The following is a 14,448-nucleotide window of genomic DNA, read 5'->3' on the forward strand; positions in this document are numbered from 1 at the left end:
CGGTGTTTGGTAGTCAGGGCCATGTCGGCACAGATTTGCGCTTGAATCAACAAGATTATCAACGAAGATAGCTGAGCAGTTAATTAAATTTGGCTCGGTGTCAGCCATCATTGGATTCACCATAATTAGAGAGGCCGCTGTTCTTTGTACCCATGAATGTTGGCTACTGTGGGGGCCTTCATTCATTATGTAAAAAGAGCTGAAACTTTCTTCATAAGCCTAAATTAAGATAGAAAAAAAAAAAGGGATGTGAAATTATTTTGGCCTTGTGCTTCTTCTGTGAAGTTTGTGCTGGATGTGATTTCAATCACTTGTGTGTGTGAAAGTGTTTCTGCATTCCTCATGGGGCAAGTACATTCTGTAGAAATAACACTTAGTTCTATATCTTGTGCAATGTCCCCTGGTTTTTAGCCCCAAATCTCTCTCCAACAGAAAGAGCAACCTAAAAGCCTTTGACAGGGTGTACCTACCTGGACTGTCTCTCCATGCTAGCCACTCTCAGGTGCTCCCATCGGGAGTTCAGGAGGTTCATCTGCTCCCTGACTTCCGAGTCCTCCTCCTCACTCAGGTTCCCCTCCCCCAGCAGGGCAGCGCCGGCCCGGAGGACCCGCCCCACACTGCCCTGGTGTGTGGTCAGCTCCACCATGTACCCCTGGTGAGAATCAGAGCCAACACACATATTCACGACAGTTCCGCTCATTCTGCCTAATTGCCCCTCCAAAAGAAGAGGAGAGCCTCACATCACTACTCCCACTGAACGACCCTTCTCCAGTCGCTTTAACTGCTCTCAAAATACATTTCCACCTCTCACCTCAGCGCTTCATCTATTTTCTCCGAGCACTTAACTCTTATATGATCCTTCTAGGGTTTCACACGGCAAAATGGTCAGGGTTAATTTAATTTTGAGAGCATAAAAGTCGATAGTAAGCCAGTGGTCCTGTAAGTCCACATCCATCACAGTTAATTCAACACTTATAGTTCCCTTTAAAGCAGCTGCTGAGTGCTGTGATGGCTCTGCAAGTGGACAAACAACTTTAGAATCAACACATCAGTTTAAAATAAGTTACAAACACTGGACTGTTCACTATTATGGCCTCGTTTGACTATTCTAGTGACCCAAGAATTTGCTTAATACCCAAAATATACATTTTTTTTCTCGTAGTTTCTTCTTTTTTGGTGTGCTGCCTTTCTCGGACGTTCGCTGCCTTCCACCAACAAACAGCAGATATTGTTTTTTTTTGGAAATGGGCCACTTTGCACTCATTACTGCAGTCTTTTCCAGCCTGGCCTTCAGTGCTGTGGAGCTACAGCTCTAACTACACCGTTTTCCTAGTTATTGGCCATGGTGTGTTGTTATGGACTGATGGCTGCCATTACTTTAACTTGTTGGTTGTTGTTTTGTCTGGGTTTTGTCAGTACAACAATGACTTCAGTGGAAAAAACATATATACAGACATACTATATACAGTACTTTTTTATATTGTGACAAATTATTACCCCTTGATATTACCAGTGCTTCACTTCTCATGGCTCCAATCTCATGCATGTGAATCTGATCCACTAAACACTATCAGTTTATTTTTGCCAGGATGAGATTTTAGAGCGAAACTCTTTCTGTGCTTGCTTAACTAATTGCCACGTCGCTGCTCCGTCTCTCACCTCATGCGTGTGGAACTGCTCCTTCACCTCCTCCACATGGTTGGAGATGGGAGGCTGGCCCTGGAGTCCGTCTTCAGCCGACAGCAGCCAAGTCAACACCTTGAAATTCAAATTCATATAACACACGCAAAGTTTAGTGAAGCTCTATATCTTTTTTTTTTTATTGCCAACAAATCATGCGAGCAGTCCAAACCAACGCTGTCTTTTTATAGTTTAACTGGCTCCAAGCCCAGCGGTTCCTACTGAAAACACAAACCTTCAAAAAAAAGCCTCACAAACACGTAGTTTCATTTTTAAGAGGCTCGCTATGTTCCAGCTGTAGTTTTTAACAAATGCCACCCACTAATAGGGACTATTTTCACCAGCGGATTAATCCACATTTGGCGCTCTGGAGAGTATTTGTGGCAGTGGGACATTGTAAACAGCGTTTGTGATCATGGTAATAAAGGAACATGTCACCAAGCGCAACAATGTGGCTTACTGATGGGATTTAATAGTATATAATAATAGAATAACAATACATTATACATTACAATATATTATAATATAATAACAATGGTGCTCTGTTGGCACAGAGGAAGAAGCTTTGGATACACACACAATACTTACTAACAGATACATCTACTGCTGGTTTGTACACAGGACTTGTTGACAATAAGAGAAGTATTGAATTCCTTTCAGAGGACCATTAAATATCAGATACGTCACATTTCTTTATCAGCACCATAGAGCCATACCTCCTCCAGTGCAGCCTGGTAGCTCTCCAGGCTGGTGGAGCCCGGAGGCAGAGGACTGAGGCCCCGCTGTAGCTCCTCCTGGCCCGGACTTAAGAACTAGAGAGGGAAGGGGAGGATTGGCGAGAACGGGCAGAGATGGAGCGTGATCGTAGAGAGAGGGGGATGTGAGGGGAGGTAGAAGAATGGCGGGTGTCGGGGGTTAGAGGGTAGGGTGGGAAAACGGGTTGAGACATAAAGGGAATGAAGGACGGAAAGGTGGAGGTGGAACAAGGAGATAGACAGTATGTTAGAGAATAAGGGGGGAGGGGAGGCAGGGAGGGATGAGTAGACAAAAAAAAAAGCGTGAAAGAAAGGTGGGAGACAGAGAAGATAGAGAGAGATGAGGAGAGGCCTGTTAGTGTTAGCCATTACCGGAGCCGACAAGCAGTTCTGGCCTTTGTCCAACCTTAACAACTTGTCCTCTTTCTCACTGCTCTCTCCCTTTCTCTCTCTCTCTCTCTCTCTCCCCATATCTCTCTTTGTGTGCCCGCTACTGATCTGGACACTAACAACTTCTCTCTTTTTTATCTCGGCTCCACGCTCCTCCTCTCACTCTATTCTTCTTTCTGGTAATAAGGTCCCGAAAAGATACACAAGGCCCATCCGCGGCGCTGATAACCGTCCAGCCTCAGCCGGCGCCGTTCTCTCTTTTTACGCCTGTTTTGTATCACAGATGTGTTCGGTATTGTCTCATGGTCGAGACTCCGAAATGAGCCTGCACAGTCTGACAACTTGCAAAGTAATCAAATATAAAATAAATGTTGGATATTTAGATCCCTGACAGCCTAAAAGTGCTCTTTATTGGATTTTTACCTCTGTGCACTATGTTGTCCATATAAGACATGATTGACTGAGACAAACTGAAGACGATGCATTGTAAAATGCCAACTCTGATCCTCAGATTCTGTAACAAGATAAAGTTTGTAGCAATGAGACAGCCGGTTTTATGCTAGGTTCTGCATTTCAAAGAACACCGGGCGTATTTGAATAAAGCTTATCTGACAAATTATCTTTTCTTCTTGCGAACGCCTTTCAGGTGCCAGCCAAGTTAAGTCGAGCACCCCGCTGGCACAGGAAATATTTGACACCGTCTCTGAATACATTCCACCCGAGTCAGAGCAAATTATGGGCCACATTTCGTTACACAGCCCAGGGTGACGGCTTTGAAAAAAGAACATTTTGAAATGTTTTGGACTACAGTGGCCAGGATGGGTGGATGCACGGTAGCTATGTTTTTGTGTTTCAGGGTGCTGTAGGTGCCTATTGTGTGCTTGTGTCGTAGCGGTGATGAACAGAGCAGCGTCTTAGTTTGGATTAGCAGCATTCCAGTAAGAGCTATGTTGACTTGCAGGAATAGTTTGGGAAATGCACGTATTCACTTTCTCACTGAGTGATTGATATGAAGCTGGAGCCAGTAGATCATGAGCTTATTTTAAAGTGTTTTAAAGATTGTCTAGCAGCACCTCTAATGCTCATTCATTAACACACTGTGTGTTTTTACGTTCAAATCAAAAGTAAAGGATGAGGCTTTTCCTTGATGTCATGAGCTAAAACTATTTCTTGATGACTAGCTGATGACCTCTGAGAATGAAAAGGGCTATTTTTTTTGTAAAAAGACAATAACCACTTCTTACTGCTATGTATAATGTAACAACAATAGACATGACTAGTGAGCTCTATAAGATAACAGTGTAATAATAAAAAAAAAGGACATTTAATGCTTAGGGAGATTCAGAGGTGCTGGTAGGTGCAGTTTTGAATGGAGTGAACTACAGCTCTTTATAATCTTTATGCTAAGCTAAGCTAATGGACTCCTGGTTGTAGCTTCATAGTAGTAGAGAGTAGTACTGATCTTCTCACCTAACTCTGCTCAAACAAACCAAATAAGCCTAATAATAAGGTTGCATTCACAATGTCGCTCAACTACATCAGCTAAAAAAAGACCGCTGTCAGTATTACTCCTGAGAAAATAAGAAGACCCCCATCAGCGTAGTTAGTATCACTTCTGACTCATTAATCGTTAAAATGCATATATCACATTAATGGAAAATACAATACATTTCAATCCGTGATTTGAATTCAAAGATACCTGTGATTGACAGGCACAATGCAAAAAACGTCCAGCTCCACATGTCCCATAGTTTCACATTCATTCTTAAGATATTATTTTTCTTCACCACAAGTGCAACAGACTTTCACTTGCAAGTACAATGGTAGCATATTGCACACCACTTCTTAAGCATAATACTGTATAAAACATACCATCATCTACGTATCTGGTGGAAAGCTTTTTGGGTGCGTTTTCATGATCGGTCATAGAGATGTGGTGCGATGGACGTTTTTTGCCAGTGACACAGACAAACAAGGGCAGACAGAACAACAGGTTAGCAGCCAAAACATGCACCGCCAGATGGACGGTTGGCATGGAGTGTTAGCACTGCGAGACACGGACCTGATCAGTAAAACGCCTCCTCTTTTGCTCGGGCGACTTGACATATGCAGCGTGGGTGTAGGCATAGCTTTTATAGCGAGGCTGAGGGGAGGGACTCTGCACTCGCCCCTGAGCCACACTCACTGTAATCTGAGAGAGAGAGCGAGAGGTAGAGTAGGACAGAGATGGAGGGAGGGGAAGGAGTGAGGAAGAAAGAGAGGCGAAAGAGTGCAAAAACACACGGCAGAAAAGTGCAAAAGCCGAATCAGAGGAAGAAGAAGCAGAAGATAAAGGAGAAGAGTGAAAGAAACTCAGTGGGCAAGAAACAGAGACAGGGATATGCAGAGAGCGAGTGATGATGAGGAATTAAGATGAGGAGGGACGAGAAAGAGAAGCAGAAAGGACAGGAAAAAAGAAACATGAATAATCACACATAAGCTCTGTTTCCATCCAAATGTCAAGCTAATTTTAGGTGAACTTTCGAAATGGCATAAATAAAAAAATAAAATACAGATTCGATGCTTTTCCATCTCCAAAGTGTCAAAAACCACATTTACAAGAAAAATGGAGGCTCAAAAATTAACAATATTATGAATGTTGCCATATTTCATGCTCTCGGAGGACGAAACACTGCAACGAACTAAACTGTAACAGGCATCTTACAACATTTCACAAAACCCAAAGTCACTGTGATGAAACTGTTTCACATGTTTTACAATTAGACTGAATGCAAGATGTAACTTTTGTGAATTAGAAACAATACATTACTTCTCTTATAAATGAAAAGTTAAATACCAAAGCAATAAAACACACCCTCGCTCAATTCGGCACCCTGGGGAGTTTTGCTGCTCCAGCCTTACATGGTCCGGTATGACCACTAGCTCACGGTGGCTAATGTTAGCTGATGTTAGCAAACGTTAGATGGAATATCGTTGTAAAATGGACATTATGACTCTTGTCACTTGTCTTGTCACTTTTGCCAACGGCAGTCACAGTCTAGCAAACGCTGCACACAGTGGTTTTTGCTTTAAAGCATCCAAAAGTTTGCAAAAAAAAAAAAATGTCAATGTTGTATATATTAATGGAATATTATTACTAATGCAATTAGTCATGGTGGAGTTGGTTTTAATCACTTAATTTACTTTATTAGCCCACACGCTGCTGGGCATTATGAAAAGTGAAACGTGATTTTTGAAAATATTTAAAGCAGTTTTTTTGACATATTCATTGTTTCTAAAGTGTAATCTACAAAATAACTAGAGGCCATATCTGTTAATGTAGAGGAGTAAATAATTAAACATCCCTCTGTTGTGTAATTAAAGTACAAATTGAAGCATAAAAAGAAATACTCAAGTAAAAACTAAGTTCCTCAAATGGCATGAAAGCACAGTATCTGAGTAAATGAGTGGTAATCTGATTAACAATTAGGATTATGCTCTTCAAAAAGTCGTTGGATGGAAACCCAGCTACAGATCATGCAGACATGAGAATGAGACAGAGGTAGACAGAGAGAGAACAGATGTGTTATGCAGAAGATGTGGACAGAATGAACAACAGACAGTAGCATCGCAGCTGTCGACAGTGTGTGTAGTCGTGGCTGTTGTTGTTGGGAGCAGCTCCTGTTGTCCCGTTCCTACAGATCCGCCACAACCATCCAGACACAAACAGCTTTCCTGACACTCTCCCTCTCTGCCTGCTCGTATTTGAAGGTCACCGGTTTTAAACTGAAGTCTGCAGCAATTTACGATCATCTAACAAGCAAATGACAGACACTGAACGCTGAAAACATCTATGGTTAGTTTATTCATTTTTATTTCTTGATCTCCTATTTTTTCCTGTTTTAAAATAAATGTTCAACCTTGATAAAAAAGCAAGTTCATATTCTTGATTTATTTTCTAATAAGGAATGGTTCCAGATTTTGGACAATAGACTTATTCTTCCAAGAGTTACATGAGAGGGTTTATATGTAATCTGTGGAGCTTTGTCTGTTTTAAAGCTCACTAACACACACATTGTATGTATAGTTAAAGTTAGTTACAGCAATGCGTTTTTGCACCAGTAAAACAGGTGCTGGTGGGTGGACTTTTTCTTTTTTTTTTTTTAACAGAGCCAGGCTAGAGTGTTTCCCATTTCCACTCTTTTTCAATTCTTCCATTAAAACTAAGCTAATTGACTCCCAGGTGTGACTCCATAGTTAACAGACATGAGAGTGGTGTCAATCTTCTCATTTAACTTAGCAAGAAAGCTAAGAGTATTTCCTACTATTCTGTTAATGAATAGAAGAAATACAGATATTTCTAATTATATTAGCATGGAAGTCATTAATAATTGATTAAAGTATGCAGCAGTACACTGGTAGTTGGAGTGGGTACTTTCCCACTGCTGCCAAAAGCTGCAGCGTGCAAGAAAGCAGTGTTCATCAGAAGAGTAGTTGTGCTAGCACAATAAATCACTCTCACTGCTAAGTGTTATAAATGATTTATATCTGAGTGATAATCTGCACCGTCTCTCCAAATGTTTTACATGCATGATAAAAAATTAAAAAGGTCACTTACTGAAATCAGTCCACTAATGAGTCATTAAGAGTGCAGCAAACACAGTCTTACATGAAGCTGTTTGGGTACGGTTCACAGTCAGTAGTGCAGCTATTGTACGTGCTTTGGATGGGAATCTACAAGTGGGGGATGAGTGTGTTTTTCCACTGTGGCGTGTGTTTGCAGCTTTCAGTCCCGTCTCGTTGTGCGCATTAACATGTAACATGGTCTATCAGGGGTAATTACATGAATACTTCACTAGTCAGATGACTCATCGACAACAAAAACACAGAATCTAAACTGCAAGTCCGAGCGAAGCCGTGAATTGGTTTGTTTACCCTACATCTGCCATATCATTCATTCATTACAGCTTAATAAATCTCTCAATGATGTGTTACTCTGCAAAAGCACATAAGACTAAACATATATCAGAATATATCAGAATGTAACATTTAATAATTAATGCACACAGAAAAGATAAATGGAAGAATATAAATAGTGATTGGAAAAAATATTGATACCAGTTTTACTATTCTTTCAAAGTAAGATGTGACATTTGGTTAAACATGCAAATAAATACAACAGAATAAATATAACAGATTACAAGAATTAGCTATAAATATAGACTAAACCTATTCAATTTGAAATAATATGATGCATCAGTAATGTTTTATTCCTCATGATCAATTATTGATTTAAAATGACTCCTTCAGAAGATGCTCATCTGTTTCCATACAGCACGAAACCCTGCCGGGCTCCTGCACACCGACCTAAGAGACTTCTTCTCCCTTTAAATTTAAATTCAGAGCATCTTTAAGTTACAAGAAGTTTTATTAATATTTTTATTCATAAGTGTGAGTGGAAGAAAGTATGTGAAGTGAATTATTAAGCAAATTATGTTTTCTTTTATCTGTCACTAAAGTCCTAAATTGAACTTTTGGCAGTTTAATGAATATGGACCCAAAGGAGACGAGAAGAAGTCAAAATGACTGTAACTTGGCAATTATTAGTGTAACCATGGTGACAGTTTTGACCAAGCAGTTATTCTGTAACCATGGTGATAACCTTGATGAAGCAGTTATTACTGTAACCATGGTGATAACCTTGATGAAGCAGTTATTACTGTAACCACAGTGATAACCTTAACCAAGGAATGTCCCCAGACCTAACCTAAGTCGTCTTTGTGCCTAAACCTACTTTTCCTGTTTAAGGAAATAACCATACATTGGTAACAGTTTTCTTTATGTTGCCGTTGTTTTATATGAGAGTAAGATCCATATTCTGTCAAAACATTGTTGAAAGTTTCTCCCTAACACAGACAATGTTTGAGCTGGCTGTCGGAGACCTCATGGTCCCCGACCATAGGGATTGTTTACCACATTATTACTAGCATTTAAGACTGTGTTACATTCATATTTGCACTGGTAAACTGGTGAAGTGCTTACATTATCCCTGTAAGAATGCAGAAGCAGATAAGTTAAAAAGCATGTCATAATTCAGATTTTATAACACGGCTAAAAAAAATTATTTGTTTTGTTTGCGTTCTTAAAATGTAACTCAGTACAGACGAGTGAAGGGGAAGCTGCGTATTGACTCTCCATACTTCAGAATCAGAATTCCTTTAATAATCCCCAGGCTTATTAAATGCTTAGATGCTTTTTGTTACACACAGCTCCAAAAGAATAAGAATAAACTTCAAACGCAAAGTAAAAAATATAAATATATAAAAGTATGTATAAAAAATGATGTATTAAAAATTATTACTACAAATTATTACATAGAGGTAAATTATTTCACCAGGTGAGTCCAGAGAATAATAATAATAATAATACCACTACTAATAATATATAACAACATGTACATTCAGAGTAAGGCTTCTCCTGTTACTGTTACTTTAAGATTTCCCTTCATTGGAAACCTTAATACGAGAAATTAGAGCTGAAATCACACAGCAGTCAAACTCTACAGGTGCAACATGTTCACACAGCTGAGCTCTTATTTTGGATGGACATAACTTTTAATTGATGGCCGATCCTCCGCGTGTTTGACATTCCCCAGCTGCCTTTTCTACAACAGGAGGGTGAGGTGCTGCATCGCTAAAACCAAGTCAACCGTTCCACCACAGACATCATAAAAGTTTAATCTCCCCCCGTCTCGGCTCCCTGTCCCCGGCTATCAATCTCCCCTTTCACCTCCATTCCCTGACTCCATCTCTCTCTCCTCTCTCTTCCCTTCACCTTCTGTTTGTCTCCACCTCTGTTTTACCCCTCGATGTTTGCCCCTTTCTTCCTTTCAAGGCGGATTAGGTGTTTTTCTTGCTGGAAGGAGCAGACAGCCAGAGGCGACCTAGCCCCGGATCAAACGGTTCCTGGCAAATAGCTCTTCTCAGCGTTTGTTTCCACCTGCCCCGAGCACCAGGCGGGCGGGGCTTCAGTGCATCAGGACACCTCAGATAACGTCACAGGAAGCTGACTTCGTCTCAAACTTTGGATTTAGTCATTTTTCCTACATTTTTTTTTTTTTTTTTTCCATGAAAAGCTCTCTTCCTTCCCGAGTCCCAGGTGGTGATGGTATGGTGTTGATGTAAGGAGGTGGTGACAGCGCCGCTTTGATGATGACAGATGAGGTAGGAGGGAGATAATAGCCGCTGTCAGTAACTCCCTTCCCCCCCCCGTCGTTCCTCTCCGTCTCTCGTTTTATTGCCATCTGACTTGTTCCTCGCACTCCCTATTTGTCTGCTCCATCTCACTCTTCATTTCCCCCCTCTCCACCTCTTCATCATCCTGTACATCTTTATATATCGCGACGCGCTTCCACTTCCTCTCTTTGCCTTCTTATCTTTTCTTGGGAATCTACGCCTTTCCTCCGTTTCCGTCCATTTCTCTCTCTCTCTCTTTCTCACTCCATCTGCCTGATTTCCAGGAGGAACAGGCCTGCAGTTTCTCCCCACTCTCAGACTGATGGGGAGGGGGGTTGATGTGGCCATTAAACTGAGAGAGATAATAATATTACCAGCCATTACTCCAGGAAGCTCACTCCATCCTGCTGCGATTGGGTGCGATAGCATGACGCTGACCTCAGCTTAACTCAGCTCTAAAGGTCAGCGCTGGTAGATCTAATTTGTGACTGGATATTTGGTAGATTTCTTACAGCACTTTCATTCTGAGCGTCTGTCTCAATTTAGGGCTCAATTTTCATTCTGACGCTCACAAATGTCAGGTGCTGACTGGAAGAACGAGATGGGACATTAGTCTATTCCCGCGCAGAAAGCAACCAGGAGACCAGACATCCCAGCATGCCCGGCATGGGGATCCCTCAGAACAAGCAGGAAGTCGGACTCGAACCTGAAAATGTGACTACAAAGCGGAGGATGGATGCCGAGTGCCTCTGCAGCCGCGTGGTTTCCACATGAACGCATCGTCGCAGCTGTCCCCGGTTTGATTCCAGCTGGCAAACTTTGCTGCATGTCATAACCTCCCTCTCCCAGAAATGGACGGATGAGTGAATGAATGGAAACGATGATTAGATTAATGCTGAGCTTGAGTTTCACTTTAAACTTTGGGAAAATGAACTGTTAATGCTTTGTGTGCACAAGATCTCAAGGTCATTTAGTGATCAACTTTGTCCTACTGTTACTATGTTAGCATTTATCGTTGTCTGTTGTCTTATTATTGTCGCCACTAGAGCCGACGCCATGACGTCACTTCCTGTCTAGCTTCTATAAGTCAATACAGTCTTTCATTCAGCATTTCTTTCCACATTCTAAGGCAAATCATCTCCATTACGGCACCCACTATAAGAAGATGAAGCTTTTGTGATTTTAACAAGGTTAAACGGTTACTTTAAGAGCACAGAAAAAACCACAAACTCCCAAGAAAACACATCGGAACTTGATTTCCCCCCCAGATCCTTCAATCTGAGCAATATTCTCTACTAAAGTAATGTTTTCCACTTTCTAGTTGTAAAAAACTACTTCAGCGTTCAGTCCCCTCCTGTTATGACACATGACTCTACTAACAAAAAGCTATTTCCCACTGGGGATTATTAAAGTAATTCTGATTCTGATTCTGATTCTGATATTCCAAGGCTTATGGGAAATGGGAATAATCAACAATACCAGGCCGACCATCCTTATCTTAACATATGCAGTTGAGATAGCCTTGGCTCTACCAGATTTCGTGTGGTAAGTGGAGTTACAAATGTTTGGGATTTGAAGGTTTTCTCACTTCTGAAACAGATCTCAGAAGTTCTGGTTCCACTGCGGCTCTTTACAGACCCACTTTAAACATTAAGCACTGCCCAAAAAGGTCAAACGCAGCAGCAATGCTTGGGTCAAAATGATGACCAGAATCTGACTTTTTGACATTTGCTCTACCATAAAAAACGTTGTTATGCAGTAAAAAATTTACATTTCCCAAGCAAACATCGTCTAAAATATAAAGTATCTACAAAACCAAGCAAATACTAACCCTGAACTGGCATGGGCTTTAGAACAACTAAGGCAAGAGAGAGATATCCTGAATTAAAGCTAATTGCTGTGATAGCCACAACTGGCCTTGAATAAACCTACATTGCAATTCATAATATATTTTGATGTTTCAACGTTTTAGAAATTTAATGGGTTAACCTACATAAATTAGAAAGTAGCTTAACGCAAGCTTGATGGAGCAGCAGTTAAACAAGCTCAGAAAATAAAATACATGTAAATATATGTATATGTTCCTAAATAAATGATAAGTAGATATAAATAAGTAAAAATAAATAACTTTTAGAAGCTGCTTCTTGCACCACAGAGATTTTCTAGTCATGTTAGATTTACGCTTGTCTTTTCATAAAAGAAGTCCAGTGGCTCAAGTGTGAGATAAAAGATTGACAAAGATTGAAAAAGATTGACCTGAAATGGTGTTTTTCTGTCTGGTGCAATTTCAGGAGCGGTAAAGCTGAGACGTTATTGTCTTGTGGCGTTCGCTAACACACCGACAGTTTCACATACCTTGTAAAATGGTTGTGCTCACTGCCTGTTCCTCCGAGAAACCTGCTCTCACTTTGCATTAACAACTGAAAATATGCTATCAGACTGCTCATTATCTCATTTATCATTAAAACGTCGAACCACACTCGGGCTGCTGGTTAGCACCTTCATTTTATTTTGCAGCACTACAGAGAAAGAGAGAGTCTCAAAACTCTCCTAATCCTTTTTTTCCCACTGCTTGTAGAATGTAAAAATTAAGTGTCTCCGCAGTTACCCGACGCTTCATTATTAAATTTATTCTCAGAGATACCCAAATCTCTGCAGAATGTCTTTGATTAATTCTGCTCTTGGTGTTGTCGCCATAGAGGCCTGATTTAAGACAACTGGGAGGACATTTGAGTGCAGGGATCATCCCTCCTATTTCTTTCATCCCCTTCAATTTCTCTCTCATACTACAACAGAGAAAGGGTCCTGCTGGGAATTTCACAGGCCCACTTAGTAATCTTGATAAAGTGGCAGGTTGGCAGGTTGCGGGATAGGAGTGTCGATGCTTAGAAGGAGTGCAAACTCATTTTGTAACTGGGTTAGATAATCTTGTTCTGGGCTGATAATATGCTACAAACAACTGCAGTCATTTAGTTGGATAATATGCAATACTACAGAGTCTACTTGAGTCTTATTATTTAGTGTGGGTGCTGCCTCAACAACAAAGCAATGAAATGGAAATGTGAAAAAGTGAGAGTGCACAGCTGAGCACAGACACAACGCATGCAGAGCAAAGGCTCATGGGAAATAAATCATGGCATCTTACTGATCATCACGGCACTAAGCCGTCATGGTAACAGTAAAACCAAACTGCAAAGACACACTGACAAAAGATGGAGAGAAGATGCCACTGTCACCATTCACCCAGTTCCCATGAGGACTAATGATGGGTTGATCCGACAGGTGTTACCAGAGAAACAACAGTGACACGTTACTATAGAGAGGACAGCATGCTTCTAGCATCACATGGCCGCCTTAGAGACGGCAACACCGACACAAAATGTGTTTGTGTGTCTAACCTGCTGGGAGAAACGCTGCTGGGTCTGGATCTGGTAGTGCTCCTCTGTCGTGACCCGGGTGATGCTGGCTGGGGTCGCCCGCGGCAACGTCTCCACTTCCTGAATGGCCTCCATTGAGACGCTTTGGGGAAGCACCTGGAAGAGTGACGTCACGTACATGATGATACTCTTCTTGTCAGGGTGAGGCACCGCCACATCTGAAGAGCAGAGAGCGAGGGAAAGAAAGTTTATTTCAAAAGTCAAGAAAAAAAAAACCTTTGTGATGAACTTTGAACCTGTTAACTTCACTGCCACACAGCCCCTTAGCTGTCGACACAAAACACATGGATGACATTTTCAGCGTAAATTCACTTGGTTTTGGAAAAAAAAAAACGTTTAGGCAGTAATGTCAGTTTAGTGTGGACAAAAGGCCAAAATGCAGAGAATAATATCAATATCAAATTCTAAATGTAGACACCTTTGTATTGGTAGATTCAGAGAAGAAAGCAAGTCTTAAAGGTTCTCTATGTGACATCTCAGCATCTCAGACCAAAACAAATGTGCGTCTTAGCTTTTATGCTACCATGGTAGCTCAGTAGCTTAGCTGAGTCTGTCGCTGGGCAGCAGCTCTAGTTTTTTCAGCTCGACTTCACTGTGCTGAGAGTTCACTCACTGAATGATTCACGGACTCACATGCATAGCACATAGATGTTTAATGCTACATTAATGTTCTGAATGCCATACAGAGAAGTAATGTAAACAATCAATGATTCCCCCCAAAAAATGTACATGATTTAATAATTGTCATTTTCTGAAGAAAAATATCCCCAAATTCCAGCTCAGTATTTTCCAGTACACATTATACTGGATTAAAAGTGGACTTTTTAAAATCAGCAATGAAAAGTGAATAAAATATTTCATTTGAGGGCAGTTCAATGAGATGGAGCTGAAAAATAAATGTATGTATGTTTGCGATGGTCTCTTATAAGGCATCCAAAGGGTGATTCAGTGGAACTTCTTTCAGCTGCAATA

General features: G+C 40.9%; 1 protein-coding gene across 1 annotated transcript in view; it reads right to left on the minus strand.

Moving 5' to 3' along the window:
• The window catches only part of dmd (dystrophin), a 242,792-nt gene that overhangs the window by 121,123 nt on the left and 107,221 nt on the right, over nucleotides 1–14,448 (minus strand). The window contains exons 9-12 of the mRNA XM_070855842.1: nucleotides 13,438–13,634; nucleotides 2,397–2,492; nucleotides 1,660–1,758; nucleotides 471–652 (exon numbers count right to left, since the gene is read on the minus strand). Coding sequence (XP_070711943.1) covers nucleotides 471–652; nucleotides 1,660–1,758; nucleotides 2,397–2,492; nucleotides 13,438–13,634 — 574 coding nt within the window. The remainder of the gene's footprint in view (nucleotides 1–470; nucleotides 653–1,659; nucleotides 1,759–2,396; nucleotides 2,493–13,437; nucleotides 13,635–14,448) is intronic.

This window comes from Pempheris klunzingeri, chromosome 24 (genome assembly GCF_042242105.1).
Source record: "Pempheris klunzingeri isolate RE-2024b chromosome 24, fPemKlu1.hap1, whole genome shotgun sequence".
NCBI lineage: Eukaryota > Metazoa > Chordata > Actinopteri > Acropomatiformes > Pempheridae > Pempheris > Pempheris klunzingeri.